The sequence below is a fragment of the Mobula hypostoma genome, chromosome 3 (assembly GCF_963921235.1).
Source record: "Mobula hypostoma chromosome 3, sMobHyp1.1, whole genome shotgun sequence".
NCBI classification, from domain to species: domain Eukaryota; kingdom Metazoa; phylum Chordata; class Chondrichthyes; order Myliobatiformes; family Myliobatidae; genus Mobula; species Mobula hypostoma.
The window spans coordinates 11,005,524-11,026,701 of NC_086099.1; the positions used below are offsets into that span (position 1 = coordinate 11,005,524).

The window sequence follows — 21,178 nt, forward strand, 5'->3', positions numbered from 1 at the left end:
CCTTTGGGTTCATCAACTGTGTGGAACAGGAGAGCCTGCTGCATGTGCAACAGCTTGGTCTCCATATTGTACTGCCCTGACTTGCATATAACATAGAGAGCTAGACACAACATCCATGATTGACATGACCAGCGGAGGGCCCCAATCTCAAAATTTGTACCACTGCCTCTAAAGCATTTGTTTCAAGAGAAGCAGAATATACACGCAAGGGTGTAATACTGAGGCTTTATAAGACACTGGTCAGACTGCACTTAGAGTATTGTGAGTAGTTTTGGGCCCCTTATTTATGGATGTGCTGGCATTGAAGAGAGTCCAGAGGACGTTCACGAGAATTATCCCGGAAATGAAAGGGTTAATGTATGCAGAGCATTTGATGGCTCTGGGTCTATCCTCACTGGAATTTAAAAGAATGATGGGGAAAGTGGGGGGGATTTCAGTAAAACCCATTGAATATTGAAAGGACTAGATAGTCAGGACATAGAGAGGATGTTTGCTAAGTGGGGGTGTCTAGACCAGAGGGCACTGCCTCAGAATGGAAGGACGTCCCTTTTGAACAGAGATGAGAAGGAATTTCTTTAGCCAGAGGGTAGCAAATCTACAGAATTCATTGCCATAGGTAGCCATGGAGGCCAAGTCCATAAGACCATAAGACAAAGGAGCAGAAGTAGGCCATTCGGCCCATCGAGTCTGCTCCACCATTTTATCATGAGCTGATCCATTTTATCCTATTAGTCCCACTGCCCCGCCTTCTCACCATAACCTTTGATGCCCTGGCTACTCAGATACCTATCAATCTCTGCTTTAAAGACACCCAATGACTTGGCCTCCACTGCTGCCCGTGGCAACAAATTCCATAGATTCACCACCCTCTGACTAAAAAAATTTTTTCGCATTTCTGTTCTGAAAGGGCGCCCTTCAATCCTGAAGTCATGCCCTCTCGTACTAGACTCCCCCATCATGGGAAACAACTTTGCCACATCCACTCTGTCCATGCCTTTTAACATTCGAAATGTTTCTATGAGGTCTCCCCTCATTCTTCTAAACTCCAAGGAATACAATCCAAGAGCGGACAAACGTTCCTCATATGTTAACCCTCTCATTCCCAGAATCGTTCTAGTGAATCTTCTCTGTACCCTCTCCAACGTCAGCACATCCTTTCTTAAATAAGGAGACCAAAACTGCCCACAGTACTCCAAGTGAGGTCTCACCAGCGCCTTATAGAGCCTCAACATCACATCCCTGCTCCTATACTCTATTCCTCTAGAAATGAATGCCAACATTGCATTCGCCTTCTTCACTACCGACTCAACCTGGAGGTTAACTTTAAGGGAATCCTGTACGAGGACTCCCAAGTCCCGTTGCATCTCAAAACTTTGAATTCTTTCCCCATTTAAATAATAGTCTGCCCGTTTATTTTTTCTGCCAAAGTGCATAAGTCATTGGGTATATTTAAAGAAGAGGTTGATAGTTTTATGATTAATGAGTGTCAAAGGTTATGGGTAGAAAGCAGGAGAATGGGGTTGAGAAGGATATTAAATCAGCCATGATGGAATGGTAGAGCAGACTCGATGGGCCGAATGGTATAATTCTGCTCCTATGTCTCGTGGTCCTACTGGCAACCTTCCCCATCTACTGCTCCCAGCCTCAAGCCATTTAGAAAAGTGAACAACAGTCTCTTCACTTACTGATGCAAGTGCCTTGCCCAGTGCATCACCAGTCTGCGAGCTGCCAGATGATGCTCCTGCTCTGCTCACTAGGAGAGAGGAAAATAACATTACTATTGTGTATTTCATATTTCAGTCAGTATATCTGCCTGTGTGTGTGTATATATATATAAAAGATAGATAGTTTAAGTATTCTTGTTCGATTAAATAATCCATTCTGGGTATGTCACCTGCACACCTCACTTAAAGACGACGTTACACATGTATTCCCGGATTCCTGTCTTCATCTGAGTTTGTTTAACGTTTTGAGCTTACAAAACATAATAGTTACTTCCTGTTGAAAAATGTTCCATCTTTACATTCAATACGTTTGTGGCATACTGCGGGTGATATTGTGTACTTTGATCTATAATGTTAGCAGGCTGACTTTGAGATAGATGGACGACAATGAAGAGAGAAATGAATTGATGATGAATTTCAAACTTATATAAAATTCAAACTTCGTATATTTTACAATTGAAGGTAAATTTATTATCAAGGTATAAATGTCACCATATACTACCTGGAGACTCATTTTCTTGCAGCCACTCATAGCAAATATACAAAACGCAATAGGATCAATGAAAGACCGTATATAGCAAGACAACCAGTATGCAAAAGGCAACAAACTGTACAAATAAAAAAGGTTTTAAAAGACCAAAAATAATAATTAAATAAGCAATAAATATTGAGAACATGAAATGAAGAGTCACTGAAAGTGTATCTATAGGTTGTGGGAATAGTTCAGAGTTGGGGTGAGTGAAGTTATCCCCTCTGGTTCAAGATCATGATGGTTGAGGGGCAATAACTGTTCCTGAACCTGGTGGTGAGAGTCCTGAGTCTCCTGTACCTCCTTCCTGATGGCAGCAGTGAGAAGAGAGCATGGCCTGGATGGTGGGGGTCCCTGATGATGCTTTCCAGCAACAGTGCGCCATATAAATTTGCTCAATGATAGGGAGGGCTTTACTTGAGATGGACTGTGCTGTCTCCAGTAATCTTAGTAGGCATTTCCATTCCAAGAGCTTTCGTATTTCCATACCAGGTAAACTTAGCAATTCTCCCAGACTTGCCCTTCTGAAAGCCTTTTTCCTATTCTAATGGAATTTGGAATATACCAATTAAACAATCTCCCTCAAAAGATAACCAGCAGGTCAGCTTGTTTTGAACTACGCTCGTAAACTATGGATGTCAATACCTAAATGATGCAGACTCAGTTGATACTTTAAATATCAGTTCAAAACCTATTTATTTAACCTTGCTTTTAAATAATGTCTTTTTGTCTTTTTTCATGTTTGCACTTTTATCCCATTGTAAAGTGCTTGGAATGGCATCATCTCTACGAAAAGTACTCTATAAATAAACTTGTTCTTATTATTATATATGTTATAAAATACCAGTGCTTGGAAACAGCTGCTGCCTTCTGTCTAATTTAGTGTTCAAAGCTGGGCAGACAGAATGAGGATAGGTCTCAGCGTGTTTAATTCAGAAAATAAAAGTTTGAGGAAAGACAGGCACTCTTGTGAAGGTTACATGTCAGTCACAAAGAGGACAAAGCGGGAAACAGTTCCCGGTGTACCTATTTACAACAGATGATCAGTTGGAACTTTGAAAACAGATCAGAGGCAAGAAGTTCTTCTACAAAGGGAAGTGGAAAGCTGCTTGGGGGGAAAATGGGTTTGTATGGTAAGCAAACAAGAGAGTAGGATTATAACTGATGGCTTCTATGGAGAACAAGGGTAAAGCTAACGTATCAGTGGACCTGATTCAGGGCACTTATTTCTGGAAATCTGAATCAGAGTTACAAAAGTTAGAATTCTGGGACAACTCAAGCTGAAGTGTGGCAGACTAAGAGAAAATCTAAAAAATATAAAAATAGCACTTTAATGTAAGGACTATATCCTCTGTGTAAGCAATCAAAGACTGATGCTCAGGAAAAGAGTGTAAAGGAAAATTACTTCATTTATGAAGCATGAACCATTTCACAACAAGGATAAGCTGAAGTAAACAGGATTATAGGTAATAATAATAAATATTTGAAGTGAAAGCAAGATGCATGGACAACACAAGCAGAATTCTTTTGGATTTCCCCAGCATGGATAGGCAAATGAAAATGTAAATTTTTTATGTGTCACTTTAATGAAAGAGGTTTAAAATGTTTGGGGACTTGTCTGAGTGAAAATGTGTTTGGGCAATTTAATTCTCTGGAGAGAGAGCAGCCTGTGTCACTCTTGTCACAGTGGTACCATAGTCTGTCAGAGTGAGGTGATGATATTTGTCATGAAGTCTGTAACACTACAGCTTTCTACAGCAAAAAATCTTTCCCACACTCCTTCTTATGAAGACAGTGTACTTTTATTAATAATAATGCTTACACAGTCTTACACGAGCCAAAGTTTTGCCTTCAGACATTACCCAAGAATTAAAAATCTCCTAAATGTAGCCAATGCTTATGGCTTGAACATTACAGTGTTGAAATCCACCAGAATATTTTTCGTCTTCATGACTGATAGTCCATATTCAACTAACAAAAGCAGCAACTTTCCTTATTTATTTTCATTTAGAGACAGTGTGGAACAGGCCCTTCCGGCCCAGTAAGCCGCGTGTTCTAGTAATCCACTGATCTAACCTGAGCCTAATCACAGAACAATTTACAATGACCAATTAACTTACTAACCATAGTCTTTGGACTGTGGGAAGAAACTCTTGGGTCACAGGGAGAATGCACAAGTTCCTTACAGGCAGCACTGGAACAGGACTCCAAACTCCGACAGCCTGTGCTGTCTTATCTTGCACTAAATGGGATACTACTTTGGAGCCACAGAGGATGGACAAAAAAACTTTGCAATCCCATTCTGGATTTCATATCCATTAGAAAAGTTAATTATGTTATATTTTAACAACTCGTACTATTATGTTAATTGAATTCTTAAGATAGTACAATATAAAAGGCGGCTAGTTATCTGACCAAATGTGCATGTTTACTCATTTCCATGGATGCTGGCTTACCTGCTGAGTTCCTTCAACATTTTGTGTGTGTTGCTTAGGTGAATCATGTATTGCTTTGTCCCAGTGTAATAAATTAATTAGCTTTTAATTATTTATTTGGAGATAGAGCACAGAAACATGTCCTTCTGGCCCAATGAGCCCACACTGCCCAATTACACCCATGTGACCAATTCACATACTGCTTTTTCCCAGTGAAATATTTTGGTTAGCGTGAGTCAACTGGGGTAGAAACCACTCAGTATTCATCAAACTACCTAAAAGTAATAATGAAAAGTTATGAATTGCGATCAGCAAAGTTGTTCACTTCAACAATGAGGTATGGATAGAGTAGACAATCAGTATCATTTCTCACGGGGTTGATATGTCGAATACCAGAGGGCATGCATTTAAGGTGATAGGGGACAATTTTAAAGGAGGTGTGAGGGGCAAGTTTTTTTACACAGAGAGCGGTGGGTGACTGGAATGCACTGCCTGGGGTGGTGGTAGAGGCAGATACAATAGCGAGTTCTGTTTAGATAGGCATAGTGAATCTGTGGCATTCAATGCCACAAATGGCTGTAGAAGCTAAGGCTTTGAGTATATTTAAAACAAAGGTGGACAGGTTCTTGGTTAGTCAGGACGTTGAAGTTTACGGGGAGAAGGCACGAGAATGGAATTCAGAGGGATAGTAAGTCAGCCGTGATGGAATGGCAGAGCAGACTCGTTGGACTGAATGGCCTAACTCCACTCCTGTGTCTTATGGTCTTATGGATGTGAGGAAAACGGAAAGATATGGATATTGTGTAGGCAGAAGAGATTAGTTAGCCATGTGATTACTAATTTAATTGGTTCAGCACAATATTGTGGGCCGAAGAGCCTGTTCTTGTGCTGTACTGTTCTACGCTCTATGTCCTAATAACATCAGTTAATGCCCTTCCTCCAAATTACTGACTGGCTCCCTGGAGTTCCGAAAGATGCAATATACTCTTCCCCTCTGTACTCACCCATGATATTGTCTGTTCCATTGGCCGGAGGTGTGCAGGATGAGGCACCATAGTGATTTGTGCCACTGCGGTGGAAACTGGACATCGGTGGGAGACTGGCATTGATGTCCGTTGAGGAGTGTGATGGGTAGTTCTGTGGGAATAAATGAAGAACAAATGATTAATTTACATTTCTGTTCTACATTCAGTACCATCTCGTTTTCAAGTATCACTTTATATATGTGTGTATGTTATAGGTACATTGCACCATTCAACGTGTGTATTTTAGGAAAATACTAACCGATCAGAGCCTTTTAAACTTCACCTTTCACCCTTAACCCATGACCTCTTGTTCTACTCCAGGTTCTTTACTCCATTGCCCATCATCTCTAAAGTGGATATACAATTTCCTTCCTGAAAATTATTACTGAAACTGCCACCACTTTATTGTTGATCTTAACTTGCCGAGTAAACAAAAAAACCATTGTCCCCTCATGTTTTTGGTAATCAAACCCACACCCACCACTTCCACTGGCAGCTCGTTCCACTCTCGCACCACCCTCTGAGTGAAGGAGTTCTCCTTAATTATTTTGCCTTTTACCCTTAACCTATGACCTCTAACTCTAGGTTTACCCAATCTCAGTGGAAAAAAAAACTTGCTTGCATTTACCCTATCTTTATTTATATTAATTTATTTAGAGATACAGCATGGAACAGGCCCTTCCAACCCATGCCACCCAGCAGCCCACCGATATTTTTTTTAAGGCATCCGTTAGTCTGCGAGACCATGGATCTGCGCCTGGAAAGTCTTTGCTCTCCAGGGCGCAGGCCTGGGCAAGGTTGTATGGAAGACCGGCAGTTGCCCATGCTGCAAGTCTTCCCTCTCCATGACACCAATGTTGTCCAAGGGAAGGGCAAGGGTCGATAGAGCTTGGCACTGGTGTCGTCGCAGAGCAATGTGTGATTAAGTGCCTTGCTCAAAGGCACAACATGCTGCCTTGTCTGGGGCTTGAACTCATGACCTTCAGATCACTAGTCCAATGCCTTAACCACTTGGCCACGTGCCCAGCAGCCCACTGGACTAGCCTAGCCTAATCACAGGACAATTTACAATGACTCATAAATCCACTAGTCAGTACATCTTTGGACTGTGGGAGGAAACTAGGGCAACCAAAGGAAACCCACACCCACACGGAAAGAACGTATGAACTTTCTTATGGACAGTACTGGGATTGAACTCTGGACTCCGATGCCCCAAGCTGTAACAGCATTGCACTAACCACTATCCTAACAGGCACCTTATCTCTAAATCTCAAACTTTTGTACAGCTCTATAAAAGCTTCCCTCATTCTTCTATGCTCCAGAGAATAAAGTCCTAACATACAGTAAACAACAGGAATTCTGCAGATGCTGGAAATTCAAGCAACACACACTCTTCCTGCAGTTAGTCCTGACGAAGGGTCTCGGCCTGAAACGTCGACTGCACCTCTTCCTGGAGATGCTGCCTGGCCTGCTGCGTTCACCAGCAACTTTTATGTGTGTTGCCTAACATACAGCATTCATCTTTTCCCTATAACTCAGGTCATTTTTAAACTTTTTATCCTTTATCAAATATGAATGACAATCCTAAGATATAAGTCGAGCATTATCTTAAGCACATTACACACATAAGCTGAAGATATTGGCATCTTCATGAATGCCCTTTACTATGGGAGTCCAGAACACATCCATTAAATAACCTATTGATGGCTCAAAGGATACTGAGATAGGGGTAGTTCAGGGGTTTCCACCCGGGGGTCCATGGACCCCTTGGTTAATGGCAGGGGTGCATGGCGTAAAAAAAGTTGGGAACCTCTGGCTTAGTTCAGTGCCACAGGGATCTGAGCATCATCAAAGTTATCACGGAGAGGTGTTCAATAAAGATTAAAGATTAGTGTTATTTATCACATGCATATTGAACTTTTTTATACATCATCATCATGTGCCATGTCATATGACGTGGACAACCATGGTCTTGACCATGATCGTTCTTGGCAAATTTTTCCGCAGAAATGGTTTGCCATTGCTTTCTTTTGGCCAGTGTCTTTCCAAGACAACTGACCCCAGCCATTATCAATACTCTTTAGGGATTGTCTGCCTGGTGTTGGTGGTCGCATAACCAATAGACAATAGACAATAGGTGCAGGAGTAGGCCATTCGGCCCTTCGAGCCAGCACCGCCATTCACTGTGATCATGGCTGATCATCCACAATCAGTATCCAGTTCCTGCCTTATCCCCATAACCTTTGATTCCACTATCTTTAAGTGCTCTATCCATCTCTTTCTTGAAAGCATCCAGAGACTTGGCCTCCACAACCTTCTGGGGCAGAGCATTCCATATATCCACCACTCTCTGGGTGAAAAAGTTTTTCCACCAGGGTTGTGATATGTACCAGCTGTTCATCCGACCATCCACCACCTGCTCCCATGGCTTCACATGATCCTGATCGGCAGGCTAAGGGTGACCTGCAGGCTAGCGGAGGGGAGTGTTACTCCTCCTTTGGTAGACACATATCTTAATCAAATCTCCCCTTATTCTTCTATGCTCCATGGAATAAAGTCCTAACACATTCAACCTTTTTATATAACTCAGCTTGTCTGAAGCAATCCTCCCACTGGCATATTACTTTATACTTTATTGTCGCCAAACAATTGGTACCAGAACGTACAATCCTCACAGCGATATTTGATTCTGCGCTTCACACTCCCTGGATTACAAATATTAAATATTAAAGATATCAAAAGTAGTTAAAATTAGTAAATATTAAAAATCTAAATTATAAATCATAAATAGAAAACAGAAAAATGGGAAGTAAGGTAGTGCAAAAAAAACCGAGAGGCAGGTCCGGATATTTGCAGGGTTCGGCCCAGATCCAGATCGGGATCCATTCAGCAGTCTTATCACAGTTGGAAAGAAGCTGTTCACAAATCTGGCCGTACGAGTCTTCAAGATCCTGAACCTTCTCCCAGAGGGAAGAGGGACGAAAAGTCTGTTGGCTGGGTGGGTCGTGTCCTTGATTATCCTGGCAGCACTGCTCTGACAGCGTGCGGTGTAAAGTGAGTCCAAGGATGGAAGATTGGTTTGTGTGATGTGCTGCGCCGTGTTCACGATCTTCTGTAGCTTTTTTCGGTCTTGGACAGGACAACTTCCATACCAGGTTGTGATGCACCCTAGAAGAATGCTTTCTATGGTGCATCTATAAAAATTAGTGAGGGTTTTAGGGGACAGGCCAAATTTCTTTAGTTTTCTCAGGACATAAAGGCGCTGGTGGGCCTTCTTGGCAATGAACTCTGCTTGGTTGGACCAAGTCAGGTCATTTGTGATATTGACCCCGAGGAACTTAAAGCTCTCTCCAGTAAGGTGAGACAGTATATATCTTTGTTCCTTGTAATGTCTCACATCGTTCGCAGTTATTCCAGACTGTCAGTGGGGCTGGAAACATGCTGCAGAAGGAACATTAGTATGAAACAAAATAACATCCTGTGTTAAGTCATAGAGTTGCAGAAAAATACAGCACAGAAACAGGCCCTTCAGCCCATCTAGTCCATGCTGAACCATTAAAACTGCCTAGTCCCATCAACCTCCACCCGGATCACAGCCCTCCATACCCCAAACCATCTATGTACCTATCCAAGCTTTTCTTAAATGTTGAAATTGAGCTCGCATACGCCACTTGCGCTGGCAGCTCATTCAACAGTCTCACAACCCTGAGTAAAGAAGTTTCCCCTCATGTTCCCTTAAACATTTCATCTTCCACCCTTAACCCATGACATGCAGTTGTCGTCCCACCCAACCTCAGTGGAAACAGCCTGTTTGCATTTACCCGATCTAGATCCCTCATAATTTTGTATCCCTTTATCTAGGATGTTCGAAGTTCCAAGTTATCTCCACCACACCACCCATCTGCTCACATGACTCATATTATTTGAAGCAATCCTCCCACTAGCACATTACTGTTCCACAGTAAGTGGGATAGAATATACATATTGCCTTTTAATATTTTACATTATTTGGAGGTATTTCAGACTATCAGTGGGGCTGAAACCGTTTTACTGAGGGTCATCAGTGTAAAGCGAAGTAACATCCTGTGTTACTAGGATGTTCGAAGTTCAGACTAAACTTATTATCAAAGTACATTTATGTCACCACATACAACCCTGAGATTCATTTTCTCATGGGCATACACTGTAAATTCAAGAAACACAATAGAGTCACTGACAGACCACCAGCAGCAGGATGGACAAACAACCAACCTACAAAGGACAACAAATTGTGCAAATATAAAAGAGAAAAAAAGTTATAAATATCAGAACATGAGATGAAGGGTCCTTGAAAGTGAGTCCATAGGTTATGGGAACATTTCAGTCGTGGGGTGAGTGAAGTTATCCCCTTTAGTTCAAGAGTCTGATGGTTAAGGGGTAATGATTAATGTGTGGATAATTGATTACGTAAGGAGGTTGTCTGGATTAGAAGGCATGTGCTATATAATGAGAGGCTGGACAAACTTGGGTTGTTTTCTGTGGAGCAGCGGTGGCTGAGGGGAGATCTGATAGAGGTTTATAAGATTACGAGCAGCATAGACAGAGTAGACAGACAGTATCTTTTTCCCAGTGTCTAATACTACAGGGCATGTTTTTAAGGTGACAGGGGGTAATTTCAAAGGAGATGTGAGGAGCAAGTTGTTTACACAGAGTGGTGGGTGCCTGGGGTGGTGGTGAGGTGGATATGTTAGAGACTTTTAAGGCACATGAATGTGAGGAAAATGGAAGGATGTAGACATTGTGAGCCAAAGTTCATGTTCCTGTGCTCTGCAGTTCGATGTTCTATTACAGATATTAATACAGTGATAGATTTCTTTGAATATGTCCTGGAGCAAAAATCCATGTGAACTCCCATTAGTGTCAATTTATTTTCCACTGCAAAAAGTAGCAATAAAAAAAGGTTAAAATGAGTTGAGAAGAAAATTAACAAGTGTTGATGCCAATGGATTAGTCTAACATCTGTGTATAGACTGAAAAAACAGTAATTGTACGGAGCACTGAAAGCAGTGACTCAACTTTCTATTCAAACTGAATTACAAATATTATCTAAAGCAGCACAGCCAAATTCTCTAGGACTTGGTAAAACCCTGAAAATTGGCACCTCTACCATATTAAGACCATAAGACATAGGAGCAAAATTAGGCCATTCGGCCCATTCAATCAGCTTGCCATTCTATCATGGCTGATGTATTATCCCAATCAAGCTCGTTCTCTTGTCTTCTCCCGGTAACGTTTGTCACCCCTGACTATTCAAGAACCTATCAGCCACTGCTTCAAACTTATCCAATGACTTGGCCTCCACAGCCATCTGTGGCAATGAATTCCACAGTTTCACTACCCACTGGCTGAAGAAATTCCTGCTCATCTCTGTTCTAAAGGGACGTTCTGAGGCTGTGTGTCGTCGGTGTCAAATGCGATCAGCAAGCTCACAAGTTTTGCTTCTGGCATCAACATAGCATGCCCACAACTCACTAACCCTAACCATATTTCTTTGGAATGTGGGAGGAAACTGGAGCATCCAGAGGGAAGCCCATGTGGTCAGAAACAAAATGTACAAACTCCTTACAGACAGCAGCGGGTATTGTCCCCCAACTGGTGATGGTTGGTGTTGTAAATTGATGCACTATGCTACCAAGCCACCCTGCTGATTTTTGTACTGCAATACCTTTTCTAAAAATGCAATATCCATTTCTAGTGATTTAAAACAACAACCCTTTGTTATCTGCCAACGATACCATCAGAATCTGCTTGTCCGGAGACCACGCACTCACTATGGCACTATTTGTTGACAGCAAAAGCAATCAGTGAAACATACGGTTTTCTAAGAATGCAACCAATTGGGGTACACTGTACAGTACTGTGTGAAAGTCTTAGGCTCATCTATATAGCTAGGGCACGAAGACTTTTACACAGTGCTGCATTTGTCAATGTCTCCTGGATTTCCAAACTAGTGACGTTTGTTCCTCTTGATGCTCAGTATCATAAGACCATAAGGCACTGGGGCAGAATTAGGCCATTCAATCCATTGAGTCTGCTTGCCATTCTATCATCACTGATTTATTATCCATCTCAACCACACTCCCCAGCCTTCTCCCTGTAACTTTTGACGCCCTGACTATTCAAGAACCTATCAACCAATATCTTAAATACACTTAGTAACTTGGCCTTCATAGCCATCTGTGGCAATGACTTCTGCAGATTCACCACCCTCTGGCTAAAGAAATTTCTCCTCATCTCCGTTCCAAATGGAAGTTCCTCCATTCTGAGGCTGTGCCCTCTGGTCCTAGACTCCCCCACTATAGGAAACATCTTCTCCACATCCAGTCTATCTAGGCTTTTCAATGTTCAAATATGTAAATATTATGCTGATATTATGTTTAGATAGATATTATGTTTGTGTGTAATCTTGACAGTGCATTTAAAAAAACAGAAAATCATTTTACACATTTTAGTTATAACAATGGAGTAACATGTTGTTTTGCCTTTTATTTTTAGAACTCTGAAAATCAATGTACTTCAGTCAAACAGGCCTCTCGTTTGCACTCTTCCATTTGTGTGTGTGTGTGTTTTTAAAACAGTGTGCTCACCAGGCACAAAGCCGAGATTAAAAACACTTTTTTCCATGATAACCAGCCCACCCAGATAGAAGCCCGTGGGCTTACTGTGAAGAGCTGCATTTGATTTACGCAAAAATAAATTAAGCTATTATTTATAAAAAAGCGCAGAGGAAATAAAAATAACAATTTACAGAACTTTTGGATCAATTTTTAATTGAACGCACATTGTTGTAAGTGGCTGTGAGTAGATATTCCCTGGGATCTGTCGAAATATTTATCTTCATTATTTAATCAGTTAAATATACGAAAAGCATTGAAATTTTCTTGTATATACTTTTGAATTCTTTTTTCAGTGAGTAACTTTTGTGAAGGGTGAAGATGCATACTGCAAATTCACGTTAGTGTGAAAAGTAGTATGAGAATCAAGGGGTCAAATCCAGAAACTGGTTAGTAATCACAGGTGTGGGTTTTAAATGTGTTTAGAATGTACCTCGACTGCAATCCAGGGAAGTTTACACTTTTCCATAGATGCTGTCCTGCCTGCTGAGTTCCACCAGTAATTTGTGTGTGTTGCTTTGGATTTCCAGCATCTGCAGATTTTCTTGTGTTTTAAAAATGCAAGATGTGTGTCCATTCATATATAACTTTCTTTAAGCCAGGGGAACCATTGAAGATAAATTTTGGTGAAAGAATCCCATGGATGCAGTACTGTCAAAAGTCTGAGGCAGATATACATACTGTACCAGGGTGCCTAAGACTTTTGCACAGTATTGTAGTAATTTTATGTATTGCACTGTACTGCTGCTGTATAAAAAAAACAAATTTCCTGACATATGTGAGTGACGATAAACCTGATTCTGATACGGGTCTCTATTGTGGATTGAGAGTGGGAAGGGGGACAGGGAGGGGGGAATCATGGTTGGGAAAAGGGGAGGGAGTGGGACGCAGCAGAAAGACATTCTGTAATGATCAATGAACCAATGATTTGGAATTAAATGACCTTGCCTGGTGTCTCAGGGCTGGGTGTGTCTGCACCAGCACCATCTGCCACCTATCCCACACCCCTCCTGTGGTACTCCAACCACAGCATTCCCAAAATCCCTTGCTCCTGCCAGTTTGCTCTTTGTTCCACTTTGACAAATATAGTGCTGTACAAATGTTTTAGGCACCCCAGATCACGCTCGCTCTCTCCCTCTCTCTCTCTCTCTCTCTCTCTCTCTCTCTCTCTCTCTCTCTCTATATATATATATATATATATATATATATATATATATATGTTGTTCGTCCATCGCTGACATCGATGAGGACCTCAACACCATAATGATGGTGTCGAGACTAGCGTGTGATTTGGATTTAAGTGAGGGAGAGTTGCGCAGCGTCAGTCTCACTCTCTCTTCCCAATTCCCATCTGGGTCCAGTGGCAAGACAGAGTCTAGACGGCTGGAGATGGGACTAGGTGCAGTGGATGACCAGGACGTCTTCTGTGTCTTGATATATATATATACACACACACATAAAGTGCCAGCTGTCCAGGTTCAATTCCTGCTGCTATCTGTTAAGAAATTTCAATGTTCATGACCACGTGGGTTTCCTCCGGATGCTCCAGTTTCCTCCCACAGTCTAACAAATGTACAGGTTAGCATTAGTAAGCTGCAGGCGTGCAATACTGGTACAGGAAGTGTGACGACTCTTGCAGGCGGCCCCCAGCACATCCTTTGACTGTGTTGGTTTTTGATGCAAATGACACATTTCACCATATGTTTTGATGTTTCAATGTACATGTAACACATGAAGCTATTCTGATCTTAATCTTATCTATGTGGAGTGTTTGTATTGGGAATGAAGGCTCTTCCATTCTGTATGAGAACACACTAAGGACTTCAGTCACTGATGTGATCTAAAAGTTGGGGGTATGTTACATGAAAAGTCTTCAATGTGTGCAAATAAATTGCTTCTTGTTCTATAAAGAGCTAATTTATTAACTCAGCTGACAGAGCTGGAAACTTGCAAGTTGTATTTGTTCAAAGTTCAAAGTAAACTTATTATCAAAATACATATATGTAAGTACATATATCTCACCATATACAACCCTGAGATTTATTTTCTTGCTGGCATACAGAAATCCATGAAATGCAACTGAATCAATGATAGACTGCATCCAACAGAAAGGACAAACAACCAATGTGCAAACACAAAAGAGAAAAATGATATTAATAAATAAATAAGCAATAAATATCGAGAACATGAGATTAAGAGTCCTTGAAAGTAGGTCCAGATGTCAAATTGTATGGCTATGGGCCAGCAATTTGTCCATGTAACAAAATACTGGAAGAACTCAACAGGTCAGGCAGCAACTACGGAAAGAACAAAGAGTCAATGTTTTGGGCCAACACTGTTCATCAGTTCTTGATGAAAGGTCTCGGCCTAAAATGTGAACTCTTTATTCCTTTCCATAGACGCTCCCTGACCTACTAAGTTCCTTCAGCATTTTGTGTGTGTTATTTTGGACTTCCAGCGCCTGCAGAATTTTTTTCTGCTTAGGAATATTAATGTCTGCGACGCCAAGTCTGAATTTGAGTGTGCTGGCGGCTGAAGGCCAAAGCAGACGGCCTGTCCTGGGGTTAGAAGACTGTAGATGTGTGTGGGTGGTCTCGTTTTCCTGTTGTTGCTTTGTTACTTGCTGTGTTGCTCTACCGAGCACTGTGGGCACGCTACGATGGCGCCGGAATGTGAAATGGCACTTGCGGACTTCCCCCAGTATACCCTTGATTGTGTTGGTTGGACACAAAGGACGCATTTCAATGTATGTTTTGATGTACATCTAATAAACAAATCTGAATCTTGAATCTATTAGTGGCGGGTTGCCAGTCGAGAAGAGGCCTCACTTACCAAACGATCCTGCGGATGCAGACTGCAGTAACTGCTGGACTGCGGAACGTGGGAGGAGTTTACCAGCATGCCTCCGTAACCGGGCTGATTCATTCCACCAGAGGAACTCCACGGATCAGAGTTGTGATGCCCATCTAGGAAGAGAGATTGCCACAGTGACTCCTCCTAAGAAATAAAAGCCCACTAAAATATTTTCAAGCGATCACTTGATTGCAACTATCTGGCTAGCCGTTATTTCAGAACTGTGAGAAGATGTCTTCATCTGTGGATTTCTTCTTGATTTAAAACAAACAGGGGAAATAAAAGGATGATCTTGGCTAAATTATGTTAGAAGTAATAATTTGGTGCAGCAGCATAATTATGCAGTGAAAGGTCAAAGTTGATTCTTCTGATTAATGTTATGTACCCGATAATGTAAGCACTGTAGAAGGAAATGGCGTCAAAGGCAAAGATAATCACAGGACATAGAACAGTACAGCTCCCTCAGCCCACGATGTTGTACCAACCTTTTGACTTATTCCAATATCAATCTAAACATTCCTTCCCGCATAGCCGTCTATTTTTCTTTTATCCATATGCCATATCTAAGAGTCTCTTAAATGTCCCAAATCTCTACCACCAGCTCTGGCAGCGTATTCCGCAGACCTGCAACGAATGTGTAAAAAAAACTTACCTCTGACATCCCACCCTATACTTTTCTCCAATCACAATAAAATTATACTCCCTCGTAATAGCCATTTCTGCTCCAGGAAAATGTCTCTGTCGGTCCACTCAATTTATGCCTCTGATCATCTTGCACACCTCCATCAAGTCACCTCTCATCCTCCTTTGCTCCGTAGAGAAAATCCCTAGCTTGCTCAATCTATCCTCATAAAGCGTGCTCTCTAATCCAGGCAAGATCCTGTCAAATTTCCTCAGCACACTCTCTAAAGCTTCTACATCCTTCCTACCATGAGGCGACTGGAACGGAACACAAAATATCACATATACATAATGACAATAGGGTGCCACATGCAGTGCAAATATCTCTGGTTCCATTCTTTTGTTGGAAAATCAAAAAACCTCCCTAATCCTAATCCTAATCTTTGTACTTCAACATCAACTGCTTCAATCCTCAGCTCCCGAATTCCCTCCCTTAACCTCACTGTCACACAACCCTCTCTCTGCTTGTTGATACATCAAGCCTATCCTTTCTACTGAACTTTCGGTGCCCAGCCACAATACCTTTTGTGCTTTAGCATTGTTTCCTGCAGCCCCTCTGCAGAGCACACTGGACTTTTTCTTTTGTTTCTTTAGGCTACTGGCTCAGAACATCATCAGTTGATTTCCATGAGACAACAGAGCAGAATTGGCCATTCGGCCTACTGAGTCTGGTCTGTCATTCTATCACAGTCAATTTATTTCCCTTCTCAGCCCCATTCCCCTGTCTTCTCCGCATTAACTTTGACAGCCTTACTAGTCAAGAACTTGTCAACCTCTGCTTTAGGGACACCCAATGACTTGGCCTCCACAGCTATCTGCGGCAATGAATTCCACAGATTCACTACCCTCTACCTGAAGAAATTTTGCATCTTTGTTCTAAAGGGACATCCTACTATTCTGAGGCTGTACCCTCTGGTCCTAGACTCTCCAAATACTGGAAGCATCCTCTCAACATCCACTCTGTCTAGGCCTTAAGTTGAGGCTGTGCCCTCTAGTCCCAGACTCTCCCCCTAAGTTCCCTCCATCAATGCTGCCTGACCTGCTGAGTTCCTCCAACATTTTGTGTGGGCGTGTGTGTTACAAAATACAAAATTTTGTTGTCAACTGTTTTTAGGTTTCAATTTTAGCACTGCTGAGTGAGCAAGAGCAGCTAGAAATTACAGACTGCAATATTTGTACTGCGGTGGCTGCATGCTGGTTCAATATAAAAGGATCTTTCGTAACTTGCATTGTAAAATGTCAAGCAAATTCCCTTCCCACGTAAGATAACCTCCAATGGCTAATATTGTTTTCTTTAACCAAAATATTTATTTTTTGAATTTAATTTGGAGATACAACACAGTAGTTGGCCCTTCTGGCCCAATGAGCCCGTGCTGCCCACGTGCACCCATTTACCTGTTAATCTACCAATCCATACGTCCCTGGGTTGTGGGAAGAAACCAGAGCACCCGGAAGAAACCCGTGCAGTTTCTGAGAGAACGTAAAAACTCCTTATAGACAGCGAGCCGAATTTCTTCCCCACTCACAATGTGCTGCGGGCAGTAACCTGCTCCTCCGAACTGCCTTCTGGGCCAGAACTCTATCCCAGTCAGTTGACTCCAAGTGCGGCCATCTTGAGAGGCTGATGGTACTGTGCTGAATGTGGGTTGTTATGCTGAAGAAAAAAAATACTGTACCTTTGGCCAAGTGTCAGCTCGGCCCCTATAGGCAACACCCAAAAACATCCCAGATATATCTAGCCAAATTTATATTAGCATGAGTTTAATGAGCAAAAACACAGAACTGCAGAGGTTCAGAAGTAAGAGTTCCGTGTTTGTTGGTTCATTTCGACTCTCTGTTCTTGGATGAGGGACAAGCACAGGTAGCTGCAGAGTTGGAGAGGGAATGATGACGACACATTTCTCTTATTTCCCAGCTTGCCTCAACATTCCTTCAATTCTAATATGTACAACAAAAACACTTTCTTAATCTGGCTTCTGTCCCCTTTGTTTCCAGTGCTGACGAAGGGTCTCCACCACAGCGTCCACTGTTTATTCCACTCCGTAGATGCTGCCTGTCCTGTGTGTGTTGTTCAAGATTTCCAGCATCTGCAGAATCTCTTGTGTTTCAAAACAGATCCATCATTAAGGACCCTCACCGCCCAGGACATACCCCCTTCTCATTACTACCATCAGGGAGGAGGTACGGGAGGCTGAAGACACACACTCAATGTCAGGAACAGCTTCTTCCCCTTCGCTGTCAGATTTCTGAACGGTCCATGAACACTACCTCAGTAACACAACCTATTTTTTTTTATTTCTTATTGTAATTTCTTGTTCATTTTATGTATTACTCTGTACTGCTGCCACAAAACGAGTTTCAGCACATATGTCAGTGATAATAAACCTGATTCTGGATCAAGTTTTTTTAAAACAAGAATTGCAAGCGATTCGGTTAAGGCACACTCACCTTGCATAAAGAATGAACTAGAAAACGAACTGGTAGGAGGCTTGGAGGAAGAATAACCCGGTGAATCCCTGTTGTAATCGGCGGTGCTTGCTGATGGGGCATACACCTGCAAAAATAAAAAGAAATCAACAATTACCGTTACAAAGGGAATAAAAAGACAAAGCGAGGTTTCTATAACTCAGTACTGGGAAGGGCACTAGCGTTCTTACAAACCAGCTCTTACGTATAATAGGCGTTTCTTGTGATTATAAGGAATGTTGATGAGATCCATATGGGAACAGGACAGAAGATATAGTACACCACTCTGCTCCCCACACTAAATGTGTGTAAGTACTGATCATACAGATGTATCTATTTCATTGCTATAGGACATATTCTTAGTTCAACTTTTCAATTACATTTGGGGCAAGACAGAAAATCGCATCAAATAAAAATACAAGTGTTTGCAAAGTTCTGTGGAAAGAAAGGAGATAGGAAATAATTTCATTTTACAGACAATAAATTAGGTTCTCCAAGATTGGGATCACAGACGCTGTTTAAAGGATTGAAAGTAAAGAAATAGGGAAGTGGTTGAGGACAGAGGCAGATGTGGAGAGGTGGTGGAAGAAGCACGGTGAAAGGATGCATAACTTTGAGGCAACTCTCAACGAGATCTGAAGTCCAGCCATAGAGTCTCTTAGAAAAAAAATCTGTCGAAGTTCAAAGTAAAGTAAGTGCGTGTCACAGTGGTGTAGCGGTTAGTGCGACGCTATTAGAGCTCAGAGCGACGGAGTTCAGAGTTCAATTCCAACATCATCCATAAGGACTCTGTACATCCTCCCTGTGGAGTGCTTGAGTTCTCTCAGAGTGCTCCAGTTTCCTCCCAGTAGTCCAAAGCAATACTGGTTAGTAGGTTAATTGGTCATTGTAAATTGCTCTGTAATTAGTCTAAGTAAAACAAAATAAAATAAATTTACTATCAATGTACACTTATAATCACCTACAGAATCATTTCCTTGTGGCCATTTATAAAAAAACAAAGAAATACAAATGCCTGCAAAATAATGAACTTCAAGATAGTATATGGTGACATATACATACTTCAATTATAAATTTACTTTGACAGATTTTTTCATGTGAGACACGATGGTGCTCTGTTCGTTCGGGAATTTGTACCTTATTCACAAGGAACTTGTAATTTAGGAGTAATCAACTAAACACTATTCCTAAAGCTGGGATTTCCTCAGGTACAATGGAGTGGAACATGAGGGTAAACTTCGTGGTCAGAAGGTCGTGAGGGTGTGGAATGAGCTGCCAGCATAAGAGATGCATGCGAGCTTGATTTCAGCTTTCAAGAGAAGTTTGGATAAGTACATGGATGGGAGGAGTACAGAGGGCTATGGACTCAGTGCAGGTCAGTGGGAGTGGGTTTAGATTTAAATGGTTTTGCCAAAGACTAGGTGGGCTGAAAGGCTACTACTATACTTCTCTATGACTCTATGGAAGTGGTGTTGTTTACATATTATACACTTGTGGCATGAAGCAAGGCAGTCTCCCCACCCTTCATTCTTTTACTAGCTTTCACAGTGACAGACGATTAAATGGCATCAACCACTCTCCCTCAATCTACCTGGCAAATCAAAAGCCTTACATGTCAGAATCTGGCTCTTAACGTTAAGTTTCATAATGATCTGGTCACAATTCTGTGAAATTGGCAGATATGAGCCATTTGGCAAAAGTTATATTTTGGAAATAGCAGTTTTAATATTATATGAGGGCAGAGACCAAGGAATTGGAAAATTTGCTGTTAGAAGCAATTTGCCAAAGAAAGCAACCACACCTATGATATTCAGAATTCTGCCAAAACTCAAAGGCCTGGGAACATTACATTCTTCACTTTTTTTGATCCTTACAATATAAAGAAGATAATATTTAAGAAACAAAAAGCAGAATAGAAAATCTTCAACTAATTTACTGGACAAAACTAACTTCTGTTCAGAATCAAACAAAGTCAATAAGATTGTTCAGAATTTCTTTGCACTCTTTCAATCTTATTGATTTTGTTCTGATGTTTGTTCAGATTAAAATCAATAAGGTTGAAAGAGTTCAGAGAACATTTTTGCCAGGACCTGAGGACCTGAGTTATAGTGAAATATTGAATAGGTTATGACTATTCCCGAGAGCATAGGAGAATGTGGGGAGATTTGATAGAGGTACACAAGATTATGAAAGGTATAGATAGGGTAAGTGCAAGCAGGCTTTCTCCACTGAGGATAGGTGTGACGACAACTAGAAGTCATGGGTTAAGGATGAAAGGTGAAATGTTCAAGGGGAACCTGAGAGAGAACTTCTTCACTCAGAAGGTAGTGAGGATGTGAAACGAGCTGCCAGTGAAAGTGGAGAATGCAGGTTTATTTTCAATATTTAAGAGAAATTTGTACATGGATGGGAGGAGCATAGAGGGCTATGGTCTGGGTGCAGGTCATTGGGATGAGTCAGATTAATAGCTCAACATGAATTAGCTGGGCTGAAGGGCCTGGTTTTGTGCTGTGGTGTTGTATGACCCTTTTATTCTATAATTTGAATTCATGGCATCTATAAGATCAATTATGAACAATGGGAAAAGAAACAAGCATCTATTTGTTGCAAACACAAGCTTAAATAAACAAGCGAGAGATGCATATACAACCATAACATATAGGAGAGGAATTAGGCCACTTGGCCCATCAAATGTTCTGTCATTCCATGATAGCTGATTAATTATCCCTCTCAATTCCATTCTCCTGCCTTATCCCTATAACGTTTGATGCCTGATTAATCAAGAAGATATCAATCTCTGCTTTAAATATAT

General features: G+C 41.4%; 1 protein-coding gene across 15 annotated transcripts in view; it reads right to left on the reverse strand.

Annotated features, from left to right (window-relative positions):
• Positions 1-21,178, reverse strand: part of LOC134343853 (transcription factor 4-like) — a 685,533-nt gene that overhangs the window by 82,003 nt on the left and 582,352 nt on the right. For all 15 annotated transcript variants that reach the window (XM_063042647.1, XM_063042643.1, XM_063042646.1 and 12 more), the window contains 4 exons: positions 18,349-18,454; positions 15,199-15,332; positions 5,693-5,825; positions 1,686-1,753 (listed from right to left, as the gene is read on the reverse strand). In XM_063042647.1, the coding sequence (XP_062898717.1) occupies positions 1,686-1,753; positions 5,693-5,825; positions 15,199-15,332; positions 18,349-18,454 (441 nt within the window). The remainder of the gene's footprint in view (positions 1-1,685; positions 1,754-5,692; positions 5,826-15,198; positions 15,333-18,348; positions 18,455-21,178) is intronic.